The following is a 19,124-nucleotide window of genomic DNA, read 5'->3' as shown; positions in this document are numbered from 1 at the left end:
TTTTGATTAAAAACCAGATCTTGATTTTGTTTTCTTTCTTATTGTTTTTCTGGTCTCCAATTTATTTTTGTTCTGGTCTTTGTAATTTCCTTCCTTCTGCTAACTTTTGGCTTAGTTTTTTCTTCTATTAGTAGTTCCTTGAGGTGTAAAGTTATTATTTGAGATCTTTCTATTTTCTTAATGTAAGCATTTATCACTAGCTACAAATCCCCCATTTTCTGAAAGTTTGCATTACACCACTTCACTTTTATGAAAGACCTACATTAAAGCAGTGATGGTTTTTTATAAAAGCAAAAATCCTCTTTGGATTTAACAAAAACAGGTATTAATGTAGATCTTTTGTGAAAGTGAAGTGACATAACTCAAACTTTTGGAAAGCAGTGCACTTGAAGCCATTTCAGTTTATGAAAGGTTTCATAGGAGCACTGTCCTTTAGGATAGTGGGGAAACCTGTAACTATTCCACTGAGAACTGCTTTTGCAGCATCCCATAGTCTACGTCTATATATGTCTATTGTGATTTGTTTCAAGATACTTTTTGATTTCTCCTTTGATTTCTTTTTTGACCCATCAGGTTGTTTGGCAGTGTGTTGTTCAGTTTCCATACATTTGTAAATTTTGTAGCTTTTTTCTTGTTGATTTCTAGTTTCATTCCATTGTGGTTAGAAAAGATACTTGATATGACTTCAACTTTTAAATCTGTTGAGATTTATTTTGTGATCTATCATATGATCTGTCCTAGAGAATTTTTCTGCATGCACTTGAGAAGAATGTGAATTCTGCTGTTCTTGGTGGAATGTTCTTTAAATATGTTAGGTTTAATTGGTATACTATATGACTCAAATCCAATGTTTCCTTGTTAATTTTCTCCCTGGATGATCTATCCATTGTTAAAACTGGGGTATTGAAGTCCCCTACTATCCTTGTATTGTTTTCTATTTTTCCTTCAGATATGTTAATACTTCCTTAATATATTTGGGTGCTCTGATGTTGGGTACATATGTATTTGTGGTTGTTATATCTTCTTGATGAATCAACCTTTTATCATTATATAATAATCTTCTTTGTCTCTTATAACTGTTTTTTGCTTAAAGTGTAATTTGTCTGATAGAAGTATAGCTATCCTTGCTGTCTTTGGTACACATTTTATTTATGTATTCAACCAGGTTATTTTTACCTTTTGGCTATCGTGATTAATGCTGATATGAGTGTTGATGTACAAGTATCTGTTGAAATAGTGAGGGTTTGTTTTCATTCTTTATCATAAACCTATTCATTAAACTTGCACAATATACAAATTATTGGATGGATCAAAAAGTTCATTCGTTTTCTGCAGGCTGGCTCTGGTACTGCTTAGTTGCCTTTAACTTCTTTTGAAACAATTCAGTCAGATTGTATTGTGACAACTGTCATATCAGCATGCATTTAAAACAAAGTTATCAAAATTGGTGAATTTTTGAATATTTTAATATTGAAGATGGAAGAAAATAAGCACCATTTTTGGCATATGATGCTTTGTTATTTCAAGAAAGGTAAAAATGCAACTGAAATGCAAAAGAGAGATTTGTGAAGTATATGGAGAAGGTGTTGTGGCTGATTGAATGTATCAAAAGTGGTTTGTGAAGTTTCATGCTGGAGAGTTCTCCCTTGAAGATGCTCTACAATCAAGTAGATCAGTTGAAGTTGATAGCAATCAAATTGAGACATTATTGAGAACTATCAACATCATAACACATGGAAGATAGCTAACATGCTCAAAATATTCAAATCCATAAAGTTATTGGTGAAGATGAAAAAATATGTCTTTTATTTTAGGGAAAAAACTAAACAGACTTTTTGGCCAATCTAATACTAGCAGAGAAAATATTGCTTCACTGGAAACTCCCCACTCAGGATCTTAGAATAGGGAAAAAAGCCACTTTGTTTTAGTCATATTTTCTGAGAAACTACAAAAACTGCTTTGTTTTCTTGCACTAAGAAAACACTTTAGATATTCATACTATAATAGACTTTGTCACCATTTAATATATCAAATATTACCTTTTGTTTATCACTACTTTCTCAACCCCCTCCACCCACTGCCCCCTTCAAAATATAAATCCCATGAGAACATGAATTTTTTGGGGGGGGGGTTGGTGTTCTGTTTACTGCTATATTCTCGGTGCTTAGAACTGGTCCTTGTACAGAGTAGGCAGTCAGTAAGACCTGCTGAATGAATGAATAGTGCTTGAATGTTATCCACCTCTATTATAAAAGGCTTTAGATTTTGCTTCTTTTGAACATCTGAGTATTTCTTTTTCTGGTAGAGCAGTCTACTACAATAGTATGTTGATAAATGTTATAGAGCTTATAAATAGTATGAAAAATAATTATGTTGTATTGGGAGATGTAAAAGGATAGAGATGAGCTACAGAAAATACATAAATACAATTTTGTCTCCCTTTAATTTGACTGTTGTCTCCAAAGTAGAATTGTACAAAACATTAAACTCATACTTTGATGACCTTGACTTAGGAAGGAATAATAAAGAACACTTTGACCTTAACAGTGGAGGTTAAATGATCCAATTATCACAAAAAAGACAGAAACAAACTCAATCATCACTTTCTAAAATAAGAACACTTCACTCTTTCCCCTCAATTCACTATTAATTTGTATCACAGTCAATCTAGACACTACTTTAGCTGAGGCTCAGTATTTGTCTGAAACACAAATTAAGAGTTCTTAAAATAGCAAGAACTTGAAAACATTATTATAAGGTAGGGGACCTGGTCCATTTTCTTGTAAGCAAGGAAACTTGACTCTGAGAGGTGAGATGATGTCTGGAAGCATTTTTTTAGTCTCTTTGTTGTAGTCATTTTCCTCGTCTTGGATTTTAGTAGGGATATAATCTCCGTTCTAGTCAGAAGGGGGATCACAATGCCAGGTGTCAATTCCACCAATCAATCCTCTCCTTAATTGCTGAAGTTTGACACGTCCCCATGTTTGCCCCAGGAAACTCTAAATGTTCTTTTTGTGAACAATAGGGAATTAAATTTCCTATGAAGACAAATTAACTTCTAAATTATAAAAGAAACAAAACCACCACCAGTGAGAGACAGAAAGACAGACAGAGAAAGACCCTTGTTCCAACTCCAAGCCTTCAAAAAGTTAATTTTTCCCTTTTTCCCTTCTCCATATTTTCAACCCTTTTTTTCCCTGTTTGAACTCACCATGTAGTTTTTATCTTCTCTGATAAAATTTACACTTCTCTGAAGTGTAGATTTTGGTCAGCAACCTAATTAAAGTGGAAGAGGTCAAAATAGACTATTGAAATGAAGTGTCATTTAAGCCATGGTGACTATTATATTTGCACAATTCTTAAAAAGAGGGAAAAAGTCTTCAGGGAATTTAAAACAATGTTTTGAATAGCAGACTTACAAAAAATATAACATAAAAGGGTATGAATTGACTTAGAGTAAAAAGATATTAATAGAGTAAGGAAGGAAAATAAACTGTTATGTAGATAAGTCAAATTCATGGCCTTGTGCATCAAATTTTATACTCACAGTGGTTTTAAAGCTTAATATCTTCCTTTTGTCTAAAAATGGTGATTGCAAACTCTGGTTTTTCATCTAACCCAGCCTCACCTCATCCTCAGTCTGTCTCCAGTGATTTCAGAAGTACTAAAATAACCTCCAAATAAGTTTAATTTTGATTAAAAATACATCCACACATCCACCTTATTATTATTATTTTGTTTGATAGAAAGGGAAATGAGGCAGAGAAGACAAAATTGTAAAGAAAGTAAAAGATTAGTATTTTTATCTAAGTCTGAAGGTAGCCAGTTAAAACACCTTGTACACAATGCAGAGAATAACTGTTGGTTTGCCTGGTATTTCCTTCACACTTCTCCTTGCACACAAGGAAGACCAGAGGTCTGGTTTCCAGAATATTAGGCTTTTTCCTTAGTACTTCAAAATTTAATTTTTGAAGTTCGGAAAAAAAATGCTATTAAGTATTTCATAGCTTAATAATCCCATATACTAGAAGTGTTTCAGTAGAAAATGAACTTTGACTATTTATAGATTTGGCTGTAGAAACGCATTCTTGAAATGGCCCTTATTTTGAAAACCCAATTACCCTAAAAAATTATGAATTCATAGTTTTCATGAAGGATAAATAGTAGGTACAATGTAGCATATAGAAAGAAGACTAAATTAGAGGTGGGAAGGTATGAGTAGATGGTATTTCTTTTTTCTTGTTTTATTACTACTAATTGTGTACTAAAATATATATTAGACATGGTATTTTGCCTCTCCTTAAGAAAACAGTATTTGGAAATTCCCTTGTAAAGCTAATATGCCATGAGGAATATAAAGACCTTTGGTGGGGTATCCATATCCCTACAGAAATTACACACACACACACACCATGTGGTGCAATCTGTTCCAGTCTATATGGAGGGAGGGGTGGAGAAAGCTCTGTGGGGGCCAGGAATAAAGTCATCTCTGGGAGTTTTTAAGGTATTAACTAGAAATGGGAGAAATGATACAGCTAAAACCTAGAAAAACCTTCCCTTTTGCCCTAAATCCTAACCCAGAGTATGTTAAACTTAAGCATTCTTTATTTTATTTTGTTTTTTATTTGTTTTTTAAGGTCATTTTATTGTTGTTCAAGTACAGTTGTCTCCATTTTCTTTAAAAACTATTTAGCAAGTTAGGTTAGGGGAGAAAAATCCTGAACCTTTTTTGAGATGGTGAAATTGCTTTTCATTTTGTATTTTAATCTAACCTACTGGTGATTTAATTTACAGAACTCAAAGGAAGTGTATGCTCAAATATTTGAGGACGTTAACATATCAACCACTGTTTAATTTTGGAATGTGCCTACTTGCTTGACACAATATTTTACCATCTCAACAAATGTTTAGCCTTTTTTTCACTTGACTAAAGAGAAATAAGTTTCACATTGCTTCATTCACCTTCTTATGTGCATATGCTGGGAAAGATTGGATGTTAAAAAAAAAACTTCCTCATGTTCCTTTCTACTACATCTAAATCTGTTTACCAATTCAAAGCTGCTAAAAGGCACTGCATTCTCCTGCTAAATCAACTGGATGGCTAGAAACCAAACTGTAATGTAACAGGAAAAAATTATCAATTTATTTTCATGACAGAACATTCTTGAGAAGGTATAAATTTTTTCTGGTCTCTATGCCAGTTTTCTTTTTTCTTCTTTTCTCTGTCTTTTTAAAAGGCTCTCAGCCTTTAAGCTGATACTTTTTATAGTTATGTAACAGTTCTAATATTTTGTGACATTTTGTATTGTGACACCATAGATGAAATTGTCATCGGACTGACACTCTGTGCTGTTTATTCCTTAATTACAACTGTTAAAACTGTAGAGAAGTATGCTAGTCTGCCAGCGCATATTATGAAAACATTATTGTTATCCACACCAGAACCCACTCAACAGGGTATTTCCAAAATGATAGTTTAAAGAAACCTAGCACAATGAACACTTCAATTTTGTTTTAATTCTCCTATTACCTTCTTTAAAAAACACAAACCAGTTTGGAATATAAAATCTTTCATTGTAATGTAGCATAGACTCTCTTATCAGTAGGAGCTGCCTCCATAGTTCAAAAAGTATAATTTTTATGAATGTTCAGGCAGCAGTGCACTGAAGAATCTCAGGGCTGTGTAGGGTTCTGACCCAAAGCTTTCTGATTGACAGTTGCTTCAGAAATAATGAAAACAGAAGGGAGAGGGAAGGGCAAGTTTAAAGATAAAAAGATAAGAGAGGAGTTATTTGCACTCACAGGGTTGGCAAGTCAAAATCCAATAACCATCTCCAGCTTTAATAGGTATCCTTTTTCAGAACCAGACAGGGCCTTGCTGAAACTGGCTACTTAACAAATGCTTTATTTTGGTTGTTTCCTACAACCAGTTATTTCTAAGGAACAAAATTCTCTGAATCTATTTTCTGATAGAATATTATTATACTAAAGCAGTTAAGTGTGACTGTCTTTTCATTTGTTAAAAGAAACTAAAATAGGGAGCAAACAATCACTTCAATCCTGTGCCTTGCCTTTATACTAAAATAACTGAAAAGCAAAGATTCTACAAAGTAAAAAATCAGAATAGTTGGTATTCACTGTTTAGATGAAAATGACTAAGTGATTTTTTTAAAACAACACACAATATTTATCAATTTATTGAATAAACAGTCCACCTTTCAATGTTAGTTTTTAATACTTGCAGGAGATTGATAGAAAGCGAATGCATGACCTTGAAATAGTCGTAGGTCTCTAAGGGGCAACCCAAGACTTGCCAGTAGATTCTCATGTCTTTGTCATTGAGGAGTTAATGGAACAACATGAATATATTAGATTCCTAAAATTCCTGCAGTAACTTGCATATTCTTTAATATCCAGCTTTACTAAGCAGGTTTTTAAAAAACAATATGTGAAGAAGTTATTGCTGTGCCTTAACTTCTGCTTCCTTTTCTGCTTCATTTTGATTTTCAACACCAATAGGATATGGTGCTCTTCCTAAAAGAAACTGCTCCCATTTGGGAATATATTCTTCTACTGATGCCCAGTAAAGAGTCTGGAAAAAAAAATCCCAAAGTAAAAAAGCATATCAAGCAATTGAACTTGGCTCTTCATAATAGTCTAAATGTTTATTCACTTGAATGTATGTGTGTGTGTATACACACACATATATGTAGAATGCACCTCCTTTACAGAATATCTTATGTTAATTTTAGAAAAAAATCTGGCTACTTACTAGTGTTAATTTTCAAATTTCTCAGTAAAACCAGAGCCTGGCAGAGTTACAGGTTTCAGAATTTTATTGTGATTTTACACGCCCTCTTGTGGCCAACCTTGTGTTTATTACCAGTATCATTTATGACTGCAGTTATTAAATGTTTTTGTTTAATGTTCCAAATCACATACCAAATGATTACCTACACTATATTTGTTACAATAAAATAATTACTTATGACCTGTTTCAGGTGAATTGACCCCCTTAATTGCATGGGGAAAACATTAAAAAATGCATCCATTATATCTTTTAACAGAGCACTTGATATAACAAATTTTAATATATTCCCTTTTTTGTATGATGAGAAAATAATATCAAGATTACCTACCTAACCATTTTTAAATTCAGATAACTTGGAAGTTGAGGTGCTGTATTATTGGCCTGACTCTAGCAATCTGTAAGTTACAGAAGCTCATACAACATCACCACCATATCATGTGTACAAGCTTCAATGGCTTCTTGGGTCAGCAGCCAAAGAAAAGTACCTGCCAAAAGCCCTGAATCACAGGAGGGCATTTAGTATTACATCATCATTATCGACCTCATTTTGAGAAATTCAGTCAAAAAGTTAGCATTAAGAACACAGTGATTCACTCTGATCATTAAAAAGGTACAGGAGTTCCTAAAGTTGATAATGGTGAGGGATTCTATATATCTCTGCATCTATGCATGTGGTCTGAGAAAGAGCCTGACATACTGAAAATAAAGGTCATCCTGCTGTGCAAGACTAGCAAAGAAAAATACCACCCAAGGCCTGTGGCTGGTAATTTCTCCACCATTCACGGCTGGATTAACCCCTATTGTGTGGGCCCTATATGGGCCAGAGTAAGGTATTGGAGAATTCAACAAAGAAAAAGACATGCCCAGGGCACAACTTTGTACCAGGGCTTTTTCTCTCCTTGATCACTGGCTTTTCTTATTACTCTAGATGACACAGAAAATTGAGGGGCAAATTCTCAACCTTTAAATTTGGGTCTATTCACATCTCTGTTTAGGCAGCAAGCAAAATTGTATTTGAAAAAGGTCATTAAAAATATCAAATCAAACTATTCTATATGTAGTAAATTCCCTTTCATCAAAAATACATTCATATGCCAACTATGGTTTGGTTTATTTTTGCCAACCATCTTCCCAATCTGTTCTTGAACTGAGCAAAATAAAACAGATAAAGCCACAATATACTGCATAAAATGCATTTAAATAGCATTGGTTGAATTTTTGGTGAAGGGCTGAACTGCTTGCTATGTCTAACATCAGCCAACAGGAAAAGCACTTTGATTAGGCATACTGCCAGCTTAATAGTTAGTGCATATTTTCTGTTAGAGTTTAACAGGATAGTTGTTTCTAAGTGACTAGGTGAAAAGACACAAAATCTTTATACAATTTTCACTTGTCAAATTTTTGTTTAAGTCAAGATACTTATTACCTACTATGTACAAAGTATGGCCCTGTGGACAGGTAAAGACCTGACCCATCTTGTTTATTTTAGTTGAATAAATTAATCTTGTAAATACAGACATAATCACTACAAAATTTGTAATGATCAAGTCTCTTCCTTTACCATTCATTGTTCCTTACAATTCTCACCTCAAGAGAAACCACCTCAGGTGGTGGAAATGGCTGAATCCGGGCCTGTAGAAACTTTTCTGCTCTTTCTATGTCCTGCAACAGACATCAGCATTTAAAAACAAAATGTATTTATATAGCATGCATAAATGGCACCTGTAATTTATAGCTATATCAATATCCAAAATCTCTCCCCTCCACTCTTCTCTGGATACAGTTTGAACTGATGGAGGGGCTCTGAGGTAAGAGAACTGATTATCGCTTAATTAACCAGTTTCAAATAGACAGTGCAGGGCTTCTTATTTTAAAATAAAAGGTGGGGGTGGTACTTCAAAGTTCTGCTTTATTTTAAATAGTGTCAATAATTCTTGCAAGAAAACAAAAAAAAAAACTTCCTCTAAAACTGTTCAGAGTGCCAACTTAGCTCTAAAATCATTAAAAACAGTCAGATGGCTAAAATAGTCAAATATTCAGATACTAGAAACAGTGAGATACCCAGACCCGCATTGCACTATCCTGAAAAGTAAAGAGATTGAGTCTGTCTGAATCATGTAAATAATATATTAATGACACATTTCATTTGTTCAATATTCCACTTTTAAATTTTATACTTATGAAAATATTCATAATATTTAAAAAACAGTCAATAAGGTATCTCAACACTTTACAACAACACCTTTTCACTATACTCTCTAGATTTTTAGTACTAAATTTCTAAGGTAATCTCCACAATGAGTTTTATTGCTTGGTAGTATACCATTTAGCTGATGGCATTCAAGCACTGTGCTTTAATCTGGGGCTTAAATTGTAGATATGTGTATTTTCTCTTATGATTATAGCAACACAAGGGTAATTAAATGTAATTCATGCCCTGGGAAAGACTCTACCTTGATGCAGGCATTAAGTTCATGCCCAGAAACATTTGAGTCCTGTTTAAATTAAAGCTCCCAAATCAGCACCAATGTTGTCTTGTGCTTGCTTGTATTTGTCAGGTTCACAAGAGGCCTTGGTTGAAGGCCATGTAAATTTTGTCTCTCCTTTGAGCTTTGTGATTTGAGAGAAAAAAGAAAGCATTGGAGCAATCTTAGTACAGGGCTGTTGGACAGACGGAGGGAGATGGAAAAGGGCGTGGGAGTGGGTGTGAAGAAGCCAATGCTGAACAGGAGAAAAGAGACAGCAGATGGCAGCGCAGGGAGCATGGGATGGGTGTGAAATGTAAAAGGGAAAAACAGGAAATTCCCTAAAGGGACTCCCCAAAGTTGCACAGCTATTAATGCACCTGCTGTCTAGAGGAAGGTGATTTGAAGGGGAAAAACATCAATTTAGGGATAAAAAGCCCATCTATTAGCATGTTGATCCCATCCCAGAAGTTTACATCGAAGACATGCAAAAAGCTTTTGATGCTGACGCTATAGCAGACAGAGAATAACTTTTCTGTGAGTACACTGAGATTTTATGAAGTCCTGAAAAAATTCTTACTTTATAAACCAAATAGGATAAAATAACAACTCCAATTATACCATTATTCTAAGGACAGTTACAAAGTTATTGTTAATGGTAGATCTAGGCATCACTAGTACCTATAAACAAGATTATAAACATTTTTCCTTTTCTAAAATATTTTTAATCCTTACCTGAGAACATTTTTATTGATTTTTGAGAGGGAGAGAAAGAGAGAGAGGGGGAGAGAGAGACAGACAGACAGACATTGATCAGTTGCCTCCTGTACACACCCTGATGGGGGATCAAACTCATAACCTAGTTATGTACCCTGATGGGGGATTGAACCTGCAGCCTTTTAATGTATGGGACAGTGCTCCAACCAACTTAGCCACCTGGCCAGGGCAGCATTTTTCTTAAAGATCAGAAAATAAGATACTAAATTTCTTTTATTGAAAAGCAGATACAGTGGGGACATGTAACCTGGTAAATAAGGCCTGTGGTTAGTAACTTGACTGTCACCTCTGCGTCATTTCCACAAGAGGTTATCACTCCAGAGCAGTTTTTCCTGAAGTGGTATTTCACTTCTGTAGATGTTTTGCTTACCTCTCGGAATCTTTGTCTTCCTCCTTACCTGGCTCCTTTGTTTCTCTTTTAGAACGTTTCTCAGGGTAAACCTAACTGTGGGCTTTCTTAAGATTTGTGACATTTGTCATTTTCTTTTTACTTTTTCACCCTTCAAAATTGTCTTTTCTCTAGCTTCCACTATTCATGTAGATGGATGGATAACTTTTCTCCCTAGTCCTTATTTATCAGCCTAATAAAACTACACTCATCTTCTTGCTACAGAATGTATTGAATGTATAATAGTGGGAAATCTATTCGACTAGATACCCTGTATCTTCAGCTCTTCTTATTCCCTGTCATTTATTTATTTATATTTTTTAAAATATTTTTTATTTTAATTGTTGCAGTACAATTTTCTTTTACTCCCATCCCAACCCACCCACCCAGCCCTCCCCTCCTCCCTCCCATTTCCAACCCGCCCTTAGTTTTTATCCATGTGCTCTTTATACTTCTTCCTGTAAACCCTTCCCCTTTTCCCCTGAAATTCCCTCTCCTCTCCCCTCTGAACTCTGTCAGACTGTCATTTAAAAGTTCAGAGCTTCAGGATGTTTCCTCCAGCCTCTCCATGCCATTCCCAGTGCTATGGCCTTATTATTACACTTATTCACTCAACAACTATTTATTGAATACTTACTTGAACTTATACTTCAAATAAAATACTCTTATTTTACTTCAATCCATACTGAACATGGAATTGATTAGTTTTGCTAAAAACTACTTTAAATAGGTCCTTACTTAGATTTTTAAAAAATGATACCCAGTATGCAGGAGATGAAATATGAATTCCTTAGCTTGTCTGAAAAATTCTTTGACTATATGCTGCTAGAAGGAAAGGACTAGTGATTGCATTTGAAATGATATTTTATATTTGTGATGGAATTCTAATGACATTTTATTTCACCTATTTCATTTCATTTTATTAAAAGTATTTACTAGAAAATTTAAAATTACATATGTGGCTCATATATTTCTGTTGCACAGCACAACTTAGACTTATCAATTTATAGGGATTCTGGGAACTAGAAGAACATACCAAATGACGCCTCAGCTATGTAATTAGCAATATGCAGGCTCTGGGAAAGTCTGTAGGACAATGATCCAATTCCTTCAACAAAGAAATTAAAAGGGCAGGGGAGACTTAGAGATTCATGACTCCTATCAATCAATTAATCAGGGAAATATGAATCCTTATTGGGTATTTGAGGAATTATCATAAGTTTCTTAGATTGATAATGATACTGTGATTTTTCTTTAAATAGTCCTTGTCTTTTAGTGATAAATACTGAAATAATATAGAGATAATTTGCTGAATTATTTACAAATGAAACAATGAGATATTGAAGATTAACTTCAAAATAATCTGAGGGGTGGGAGGTGAGGAGTATGGATGAAACATGATTGGTCATGTTTTGATAATTATTTAATCTGGGTAATAAGCACATAGAAGTACATTATTCTATTCCCTCTTCTACACAGCTTTGAAATTTTTCATAAAAATTAGAAAACAAGTGTCCAGTGCGTATGATGGTATAAATGTTACACAATGGCAGAATTCAGCAGCCTGTATAAATGAGTTGACTCGTGACTAGGACAGGTAGAACAGGAGCAAAAACACTTGCAGATTGAGATCTCCTCTCCCCCTCACCCCTGCCTCCCAGCCCAGCAATATATATCTACCTATAAATGTATACAGTAAACTCAGCTATAGCTGGGCTATGTTTAATCTTTTAATCTGCTGGAGGTGCAATTTCTGGGATGAAAGAAACAAGATACTAAAACATAAGGTACAAGGTCATTGGTACAAGGAACACTTAAACATTCATTGAACTTATTCTTCATTGAATTGGAGAAAGTGACAGATGTGAGGAGGAAAGAGAAGAGATGTGGACCTGTAAGTCATTGGCCATCCTGGGTGGCAGGCAGTTTGAAGGCTCTGATTGCCAGTTGCCCTGTGAAGGCTTCCAGGACATGCCTACATGGAAGCCCTCAGGGCATCGCTAATGCACTGGAGCACTTTCCCATTCATTCTTACCCTGGAGTATTTGTCCACCCTCCTCATGAGATGACCTTCATTAGCATGAAATTGCCCTTTATGGGTAAAACTAAGTTTTTTGTGGATAAAGGTGAGAGAGATGACAGTCTGTTATGGAAATATTTTTTGTAACAAAATCCTGTTTCTCTTACAAATGCAGACCAAATTATGCTTATGTTTTTAAAAGGCAAATAAATTTCATTTTCTAAATATTAACAGGGAAAAATCACTCAGTCTGTTTTCAAAATCCACTGTTACAATATTTACTGATGAAACCCTCACTGTGAGTTTTCTTCTACTTATATTCTTGTTCATTCTTTTACTAATAAGTTTGAACCTTTTATGGGACTAGGTTCTTCCTTATTGCTCCTTTTAAAAAATATTCTTTGATATTCTTGCTAATTTATTTTTGCAAATACATTTAGAGAAATTTTATTGGGTTTGATACACATTTTGTTGGAATTTTATAAATCTAAAAATAACTTTGTGACAGCTCACTTGAGAAAAGTAATACTCCCCACTGAAGAATAAGGCATGTATTTTTACTTAAATTTTCTCATAAATCTTCCAATGAAATGCAATATTTTTTTCATATAAATGATGCACATCCCTTGTTAAGAGCATTCCCAAGTGTTTTATAATTTAATTGCTAAGGTGAAACTGATCTCTTATATTTTCCAGCTGTATCTGTAGAATTGCTATTGATATTCACCTTTTATCCATTAATTTTGTTCAACTCAAAATATACTAGTTTTAAAATAATTTTAGGTTTTCTTACTATATAACCATACCACTTAAAAATGCTAGTGCTGCATCTTCTTGTCCAAAAGTTAAAACTCTTTCTATTTTAGTGTTTATTATATTAGCCAGAGCTTCTAAGTAAGATCAAATAATGGATGGAGATGTAGATCATCCTTATTTTGCTACTACTACCTTTATAGGAATTCTTCTAAGTTTTAATGGAACCCTTTTGAAGCACATTCTGCACTTAAGTATATATCCTAATGTAACTCAACCTGTTCTTAACAAGGAGTATTAGGAGTAGTTATTATGGTTTCCTCATCTCTAAATTAAGGAACTAGAGCAGACTAGTAGTTGTCCCAGTTCCTTAGAGCCACAGAAGGGCAGACAAAAAAGGGCTGAATGGATGGGGCTTTGGACCAAAGCTGTCCACTATTATCTATTTTACAGCTTTGAAATTGTTTCTATGCTAAAAAAAATGGAAAACTTTACAGATGACAATCTAATCTGTATGCTTTTAAATGTCTCTCCCAACTCAAAATTCTGTACTCACGTCCTATTTATTTTACTTTCACAATAATTTCTATAACAGAGCCATTAAATTGATTTCCAAAGTTAAAACCTATGAGAGAAAGCAGGATAAAAATTGCATATATAATTATCCAAAACATGTAAAACAAAGACTGGGAAGATAGCATCTGTATCTGGGATAAAACAAGTGCTCAATAAATGTTTATTAAAGACTGTAAGGAAATACACAAAAATATATTAGTTTCTAGGCAAGCAGGATAAAGAAGTTATTTCATCTTCTTTGCTCTTCAAATTTTCTGCAGTGAGAATATATTACTTTGATAATCAGGAGAAAAATACCATTTCACACTAGTTTCTGATGACTATGAGATAGTTCATTATTTTCCTTCTAAATATGACAGTTACTACATACTTCTATTAAATACAATCTCTCCATTCTTGAAGTGACTTTACATCTAAATAGCAAATGAATCTTTCCTAAATATCCTCTCATATGTTTCTTATATAAGTTTTTATTTTTCTTTTGTCCAAAAACTTTGAGTACTGTATTATCTCTACATAAAGTCTCAGTTTACTCACAGACCTCACAATACATATTCAACTTTTTTCTGTGACTTTCCAAGCTAGTTAGCTCATGGTCCTCTGACATTAATAAAGCTCTTCTGCTGGCTCTTCCATAACAATCCAGCAGAACACCTTGCCTTCTGCCTATTCAAACACAGCTCCAGCTTAGCATCCTCTCTGAGACCTCTTAGAATATTTGAGCTCTCAAAGATTTTTTACACCTACTCCTAGAATATGAGTGCTGAGTGTTCCACAAAACTTAATGTTTAATCACATAAAGTCTCATATTTTGTGTGTGACAACCTTACAACATCAACTAAGCCTGTTAGCTACTTGAAGTGAAGAGCTATGACTTAATGCTTGTTTTGTGGTCCCCATTTTCTAACCAGAACTAGCTCAATAGTAAGGACCCTCTGGGCATTCATCAAATATTTGCTTAATAAAATATTAACCAAATATTACCTGCACTTGCTGCAGGAAGTAGCAACCAAGACTTCAAGCCTTCTAATTTCATTTTTCTGACTTTTTCACAGCAAATTCCAGATTACCCTATATATTTCCATTTAAAAATAAATATTGCAAACACCATTGGGCAAGTAAGACATATGGCAATATAGAATGCTTTGGTAGCACTATGGCTGTGACTTAAATTACTGTGGCTCAAACTGCCAGAAGCTGAGAAGATAACTGAATTTTCTCTTCCTTTATCTCCTCTAGTGAGGACAGAAGATAACTATATCATGCCTATCGATGAAAATATTTAACAATAAAAAACTGAAAACACTTCTTTATAACTTAAATAATATAGCCTTAGTACCAAATGTTTTAGTCATAGGATCTCTTGGAAGCTTGACTAGAAGCAAACTTTTAGGGTTTTAATTATGGATGAAGCCATACAATTCTGGAAGCAAAGCATAGCAAGCAGCCAAAAATGTTACACATATGATTTTACTCCAAGTGGGCACATTGGCCAAATGGTGAGGCCCTGCGCAATCACACACTTTGACCGCCCCCTCCATCACCATCCAAAGGGATCTTGAAAATCTGTTATCTTACATATGAATTCTATGTGTGGACTGAGGCCCCACCAAGGCAAATCAAATTGTTCTTGTTTTTATGATGTTAAAGAGTGTTGAGTTACATGTAAATATACTATAGGTACTTTATGGTATTTTAAAATCTCCCTACAAAGAAAAGATGAAAGATTGAAAGCTACATCTTATATTTATTACTTTTTGCATAAAAGATGACCTTAAAATTCCTTCTGTAGTCATTGAAATTTCTGGTTGATTGAAAACATTTAGCGTAAGCAAACTTCACTTTTTTTCATTTTAAAAAATGAGAATTCATATGCTCCTTATCTCACTACATGGCTCTGAAAAACAGATGATGCTTCATTAATTCTATTTATTACTTGTAACAAAGGCATTATACAAATCAAATTATTAAATTCACATCAAACCTTTTTCAAAGATGGAAGAATTCCTTATACTCAAGTCTTGGAAACTCACCTTTAAAAGACTGAGGTTCCTTTCAAATGCAGCTTCAGCTGCTTGAATCTGAGATGCCTTTTCCTTGTTTTTATCTCTAAATTTACTCTTCATTTGTTGAAGTGACTTTACTCTTTTTGATACTCTAGAAAAAATGAAGATTATTATATATATAGTTTTTTAAAAGGAAATATTTTATTGCTTGACCAATGTAAAATATCCATTTCTTAACTGTACTTCAACCTATTTTATAAGCCAATTAATAAGACAGCAAAAAACTTAGGTAGTTCAATATGTCTTAAATCTGGATAAAATTATTTTTATTTTCATTAACATATACCATAAGTATATGCTTGTCTTTTTTAGCCTCCTTGGTCTTCTAAAATTAAAGTGTTGAAACCATATAAGTTCTAATTTATTGATGAAAATTCAAACATCTCCTTGTATACATACTTACATATACCTCTACACACATATACATCGATGTAACCTGCTGCACTAAACCTTCTGCTCAACACTTTAATACTCCTGAATCTTGTGTTACACATTTAGAATTGTGCTAAACTTCCATGTCTGAAAAAGCAATACAAATATTTTTTTTCCTCTTTTTCTAAGAGAAAGATGATGGTTCCCTAGATGAGTGAAGAGGCTATGTGTATGTATGCAAACTCACCACAAAGTAAAACTGTAGCTGAAGAAAGATGTAAAATGTTGTTAGTGAATTATCAAACTACTTTGTTATATAGAATATACTTTTAAAATGTCTCACTGGTACAATGTTCAGTTTACAAGTTTTTGGTCTTCTTAAATGGTTAATAAGTAAATATGTCAGATGGTGAAAAATACATAAATAGTATATGTAACAGACTAATCATCTCCCCAGTAGTTGTAGAGATTCTCAAGAAACACTTGTTTCATAGGGCTGTTATTGAGCATAGAACTAAACTTTGATACAGTCATTTTTGTAGGTAAAATATCTTAAAAGACAAAGGAAGAGGGGCTGGTGATTAATTAGAGAAAAGGAAAACATGAGAGCCCATAGTCAGAGATGGAGAAGGGTTAATACAAAATATAAGTGCAAGACTGGCTATATAATTGCAGTGCCCTGTGCAAAATAAAATTGTGAAGCCCCTTATTAAAAAGTATTAGGAATTTCAAGAGTACAACATTAGGACATTAAACCAAGTGCAGGACCTGTGATCGCACAGGTCACAGACCCATGAAGCTGGCCCAGGACAAGAGGCTTCAGGAAGTCCATTAAATATTAGTGTGTATCCCAGAAAGTGTGAGAGGAAGGGTGAAATCGTCTAGATACCAGTAACAAAAGTAAAAACATATAGAACATAATTGTAAAAACATATAGAACATGATTATATTTTTCAATCTTTGTTATTTGTAAGGACAATGACATTCCCTTAGACCAAAATCTCTGAAGTGTCAGAAAATTAAAATGACACACTTTCAGATTTTTAAGTCTTCTTGTGCACACAATGTTTCACTAATAAAGTCAGCATAATTTATTTATTTAGATTAGCTTTTTAAAGAAACTTACATTTCTTCATGTCTTTTAGACAGGCGAATTTCTTGAGTGAACAAGGAAGTCATCTTTAGTTAAAGCTGCATTAGAAGCTTTCTGCTAAATAGTAAAAACATTTAGAGTTACTTCTACCACATATCCTCAGCTTCACAATATTTGATCGTTTTATTTATTCGATCATTTGTTTTCTCAGAAGAGAAAACTAAAACTTGAGACATAATATTGTATAAAATGAAATAATGCATTTAAAAACATTTTTACTTATGATGCATAGTTTTCTTATGCCAGATGCACCTAAGAATACTGTTAATCAGGTAAATTCAACACATTTCATATTTTCCCTCTTTTCTTTCCACATTTTAATCTTAAGCAATTCAAAACAAGCAAGCAGCTAGTACTAAGACTAGTAACATGTTATGAAGTAAATAGAAAGAAAAATATCTTCTCTGTAAACCAATACAGGAGCACCATCCCTCATGCATGTGCACACACATACATAGGAAGGCAAACATGTATTAGAAGCAACTGGAAATTCATGGTCTTTCCTTTATTGGAACACTGCCCAGTTCTACCATTTCTTTTCCAAACAGGAAAGTGATTTTTTTATATGTAACTGTGGGGAAAAATCACCATCGCTCCCTGCACCTTACCCTGGCTGCTAAGGAGTCGCATTTGGGAAGTTCGGGAAACCCATTTTCATGGCACATGAGCAAGCTCACCTTGGCTGGAGAACCTAGTCCAACATAGAGGTTGCTCTAAACTTAGGATTGGAGCTTGAAGGCAAATCGTCTGATTGGGTGCAAAAGTTCAAGGTGCCGGCCCTAAGGGAGAAAAGACAGGAATGAAATTCCCTTCTGGAACGAAGTACTGGCTTTCCTAAATTTTATGAAATGTAACACTGATTGCGGATCGCCCAAGTGTCCAGCGCTGATGGGGACATTGAGCTCTAGACGCGGAATTGCAAATGCCACCCCTGCCCTCATCGAGTTTCCTCCTCCAGGGACCACTGTTTTGTATTCAGCACCGAGGACAGCAATCACTCGAAAGGTTTCCCCTTCCCCAGGCCCACCCTGCAAGGAAGAGTTAGAGAGATTTTCCGTTAAGATTACTACAGGCCAGTCCTCACTGCCTTCTTTCCAGTTTCCAGTGCAGTGTCAAGGAAATCCTGGAAAGTTGGTCCATGATAACTTCTTTTCTGTTACGCCTGCCATCAGCACTTCACACAAACCCCACAACGAATTCTGCCTTCTGAAATGAAGATTCACATAGTCTCAGAGTCATCGGCCCTCTGACCACCTCAGGTCCCGCTTCCATCCAGAGGACTCGAACTTTCCTCATCACCCCAGCCCTTCCTCCTGAACAACATCGTCCCTACCGGCCATGCAGGCACCTGCGCTGCCTGGGAAAGCCAAGCACCCACCGGCGCTATGATGCTGTGGGACCTCACGCACTGCGCCCCACTCTGACCTCTCTTCCGGAAAAGCTCTTGAGTCTGCGCAGAGGCTGGGTCTCAGCAAGGGCCTGGGTGTGGCCACGCCCACCTCTGTGCAGCGACTCAAAGTGACGTAACGACGACGTTATAAAAGGCCGCCCTCTGGCGCGCAAGGTCAGGTGGCGCTGCTGGCAGGCAGGATCTCTGAGTTGGTTGGTAAGAACTGTGAATTTGGTGGTAGCTCAATTTCAAGGTAGTTTGAGATGGGACCTGAGTATGTTAAAAAGGCTTCCGAGAGTGAAGCTGATTTCTTACAACCTAAAATGTCACAGTAGAAGGTGGATGTGAGGAAA

The 19,124-nt window shown here is 34.9% G+C and overlaps 1 protein-coding gene across 13 annotated transcripts; it reads right to left on the bottom strand.

The window, feature by feature from the left end:
• Positions 1-3,734: 3,734 nt before the first annotated feature.
• On the bottom strand, positions 3,735-18,852 carry C7H3orf14 (chromosome 7 C3orf14 homolog). Of its 13 annotated transcripts, none has more exons than XM_036030974.1 (7): positions 18,715-18,843; positions 18,449-18,587; positions 18,059-18,160; positions 17,355-17,438; positions 15,824-15,947; positions 8,399-8,473; positions 3,735-6,592 (listed from the first exon to the last, which is right to left on the bottom strand). In XM_036030974.1, the coding sequence occupies exons 4-7, from the start codon at positions 17,405-17,407 to the stop codon at positions 6,458-6,460; spliced, it is 387 nt and encodes a 128-aa protein (XP_035886867.1). In that variant the 5' UTR covers positions 17,408-17,438; positions 18,059-18,160; positions 18,449-18,587; positions 18,715-18,843; the 3' UTR covers positions 3,735-6,457. The 13 variants fall into 13 exon arrangements, with proteins under 13 accessions (XP_035886867.1, XP_035886868.1, XP_035886869.1 ...); XM_036030975.1 differs by having other exon boundaries at positions 18,466-18,587; XM_036030976.1 differs by having other exon boundaries at positions 18,760-18,824.
• Between the last annotated feature and the right edge of the window lie 272 nt (positions 18,853-19,124).

Source organism: Phyllostomus discolor, chromosome 7, assembly GCF_004126475.2.
Source record: "Phyllostomus discolor isolate MPI-MPIP mPhyDis1 chromosome 7, mPhyDis1.pri.v3, whole genome shotgun sequence".
Lineage (NCBI taxonomy): Eukaryota > Metazoa > Chordata > Mammalia > Chiroptera > Phyllostomidae > Phyllostomus > Phyllostomus discolor.
This window is presented reverse-complemented; position numbering and strand designations above follow the sequence as displayed.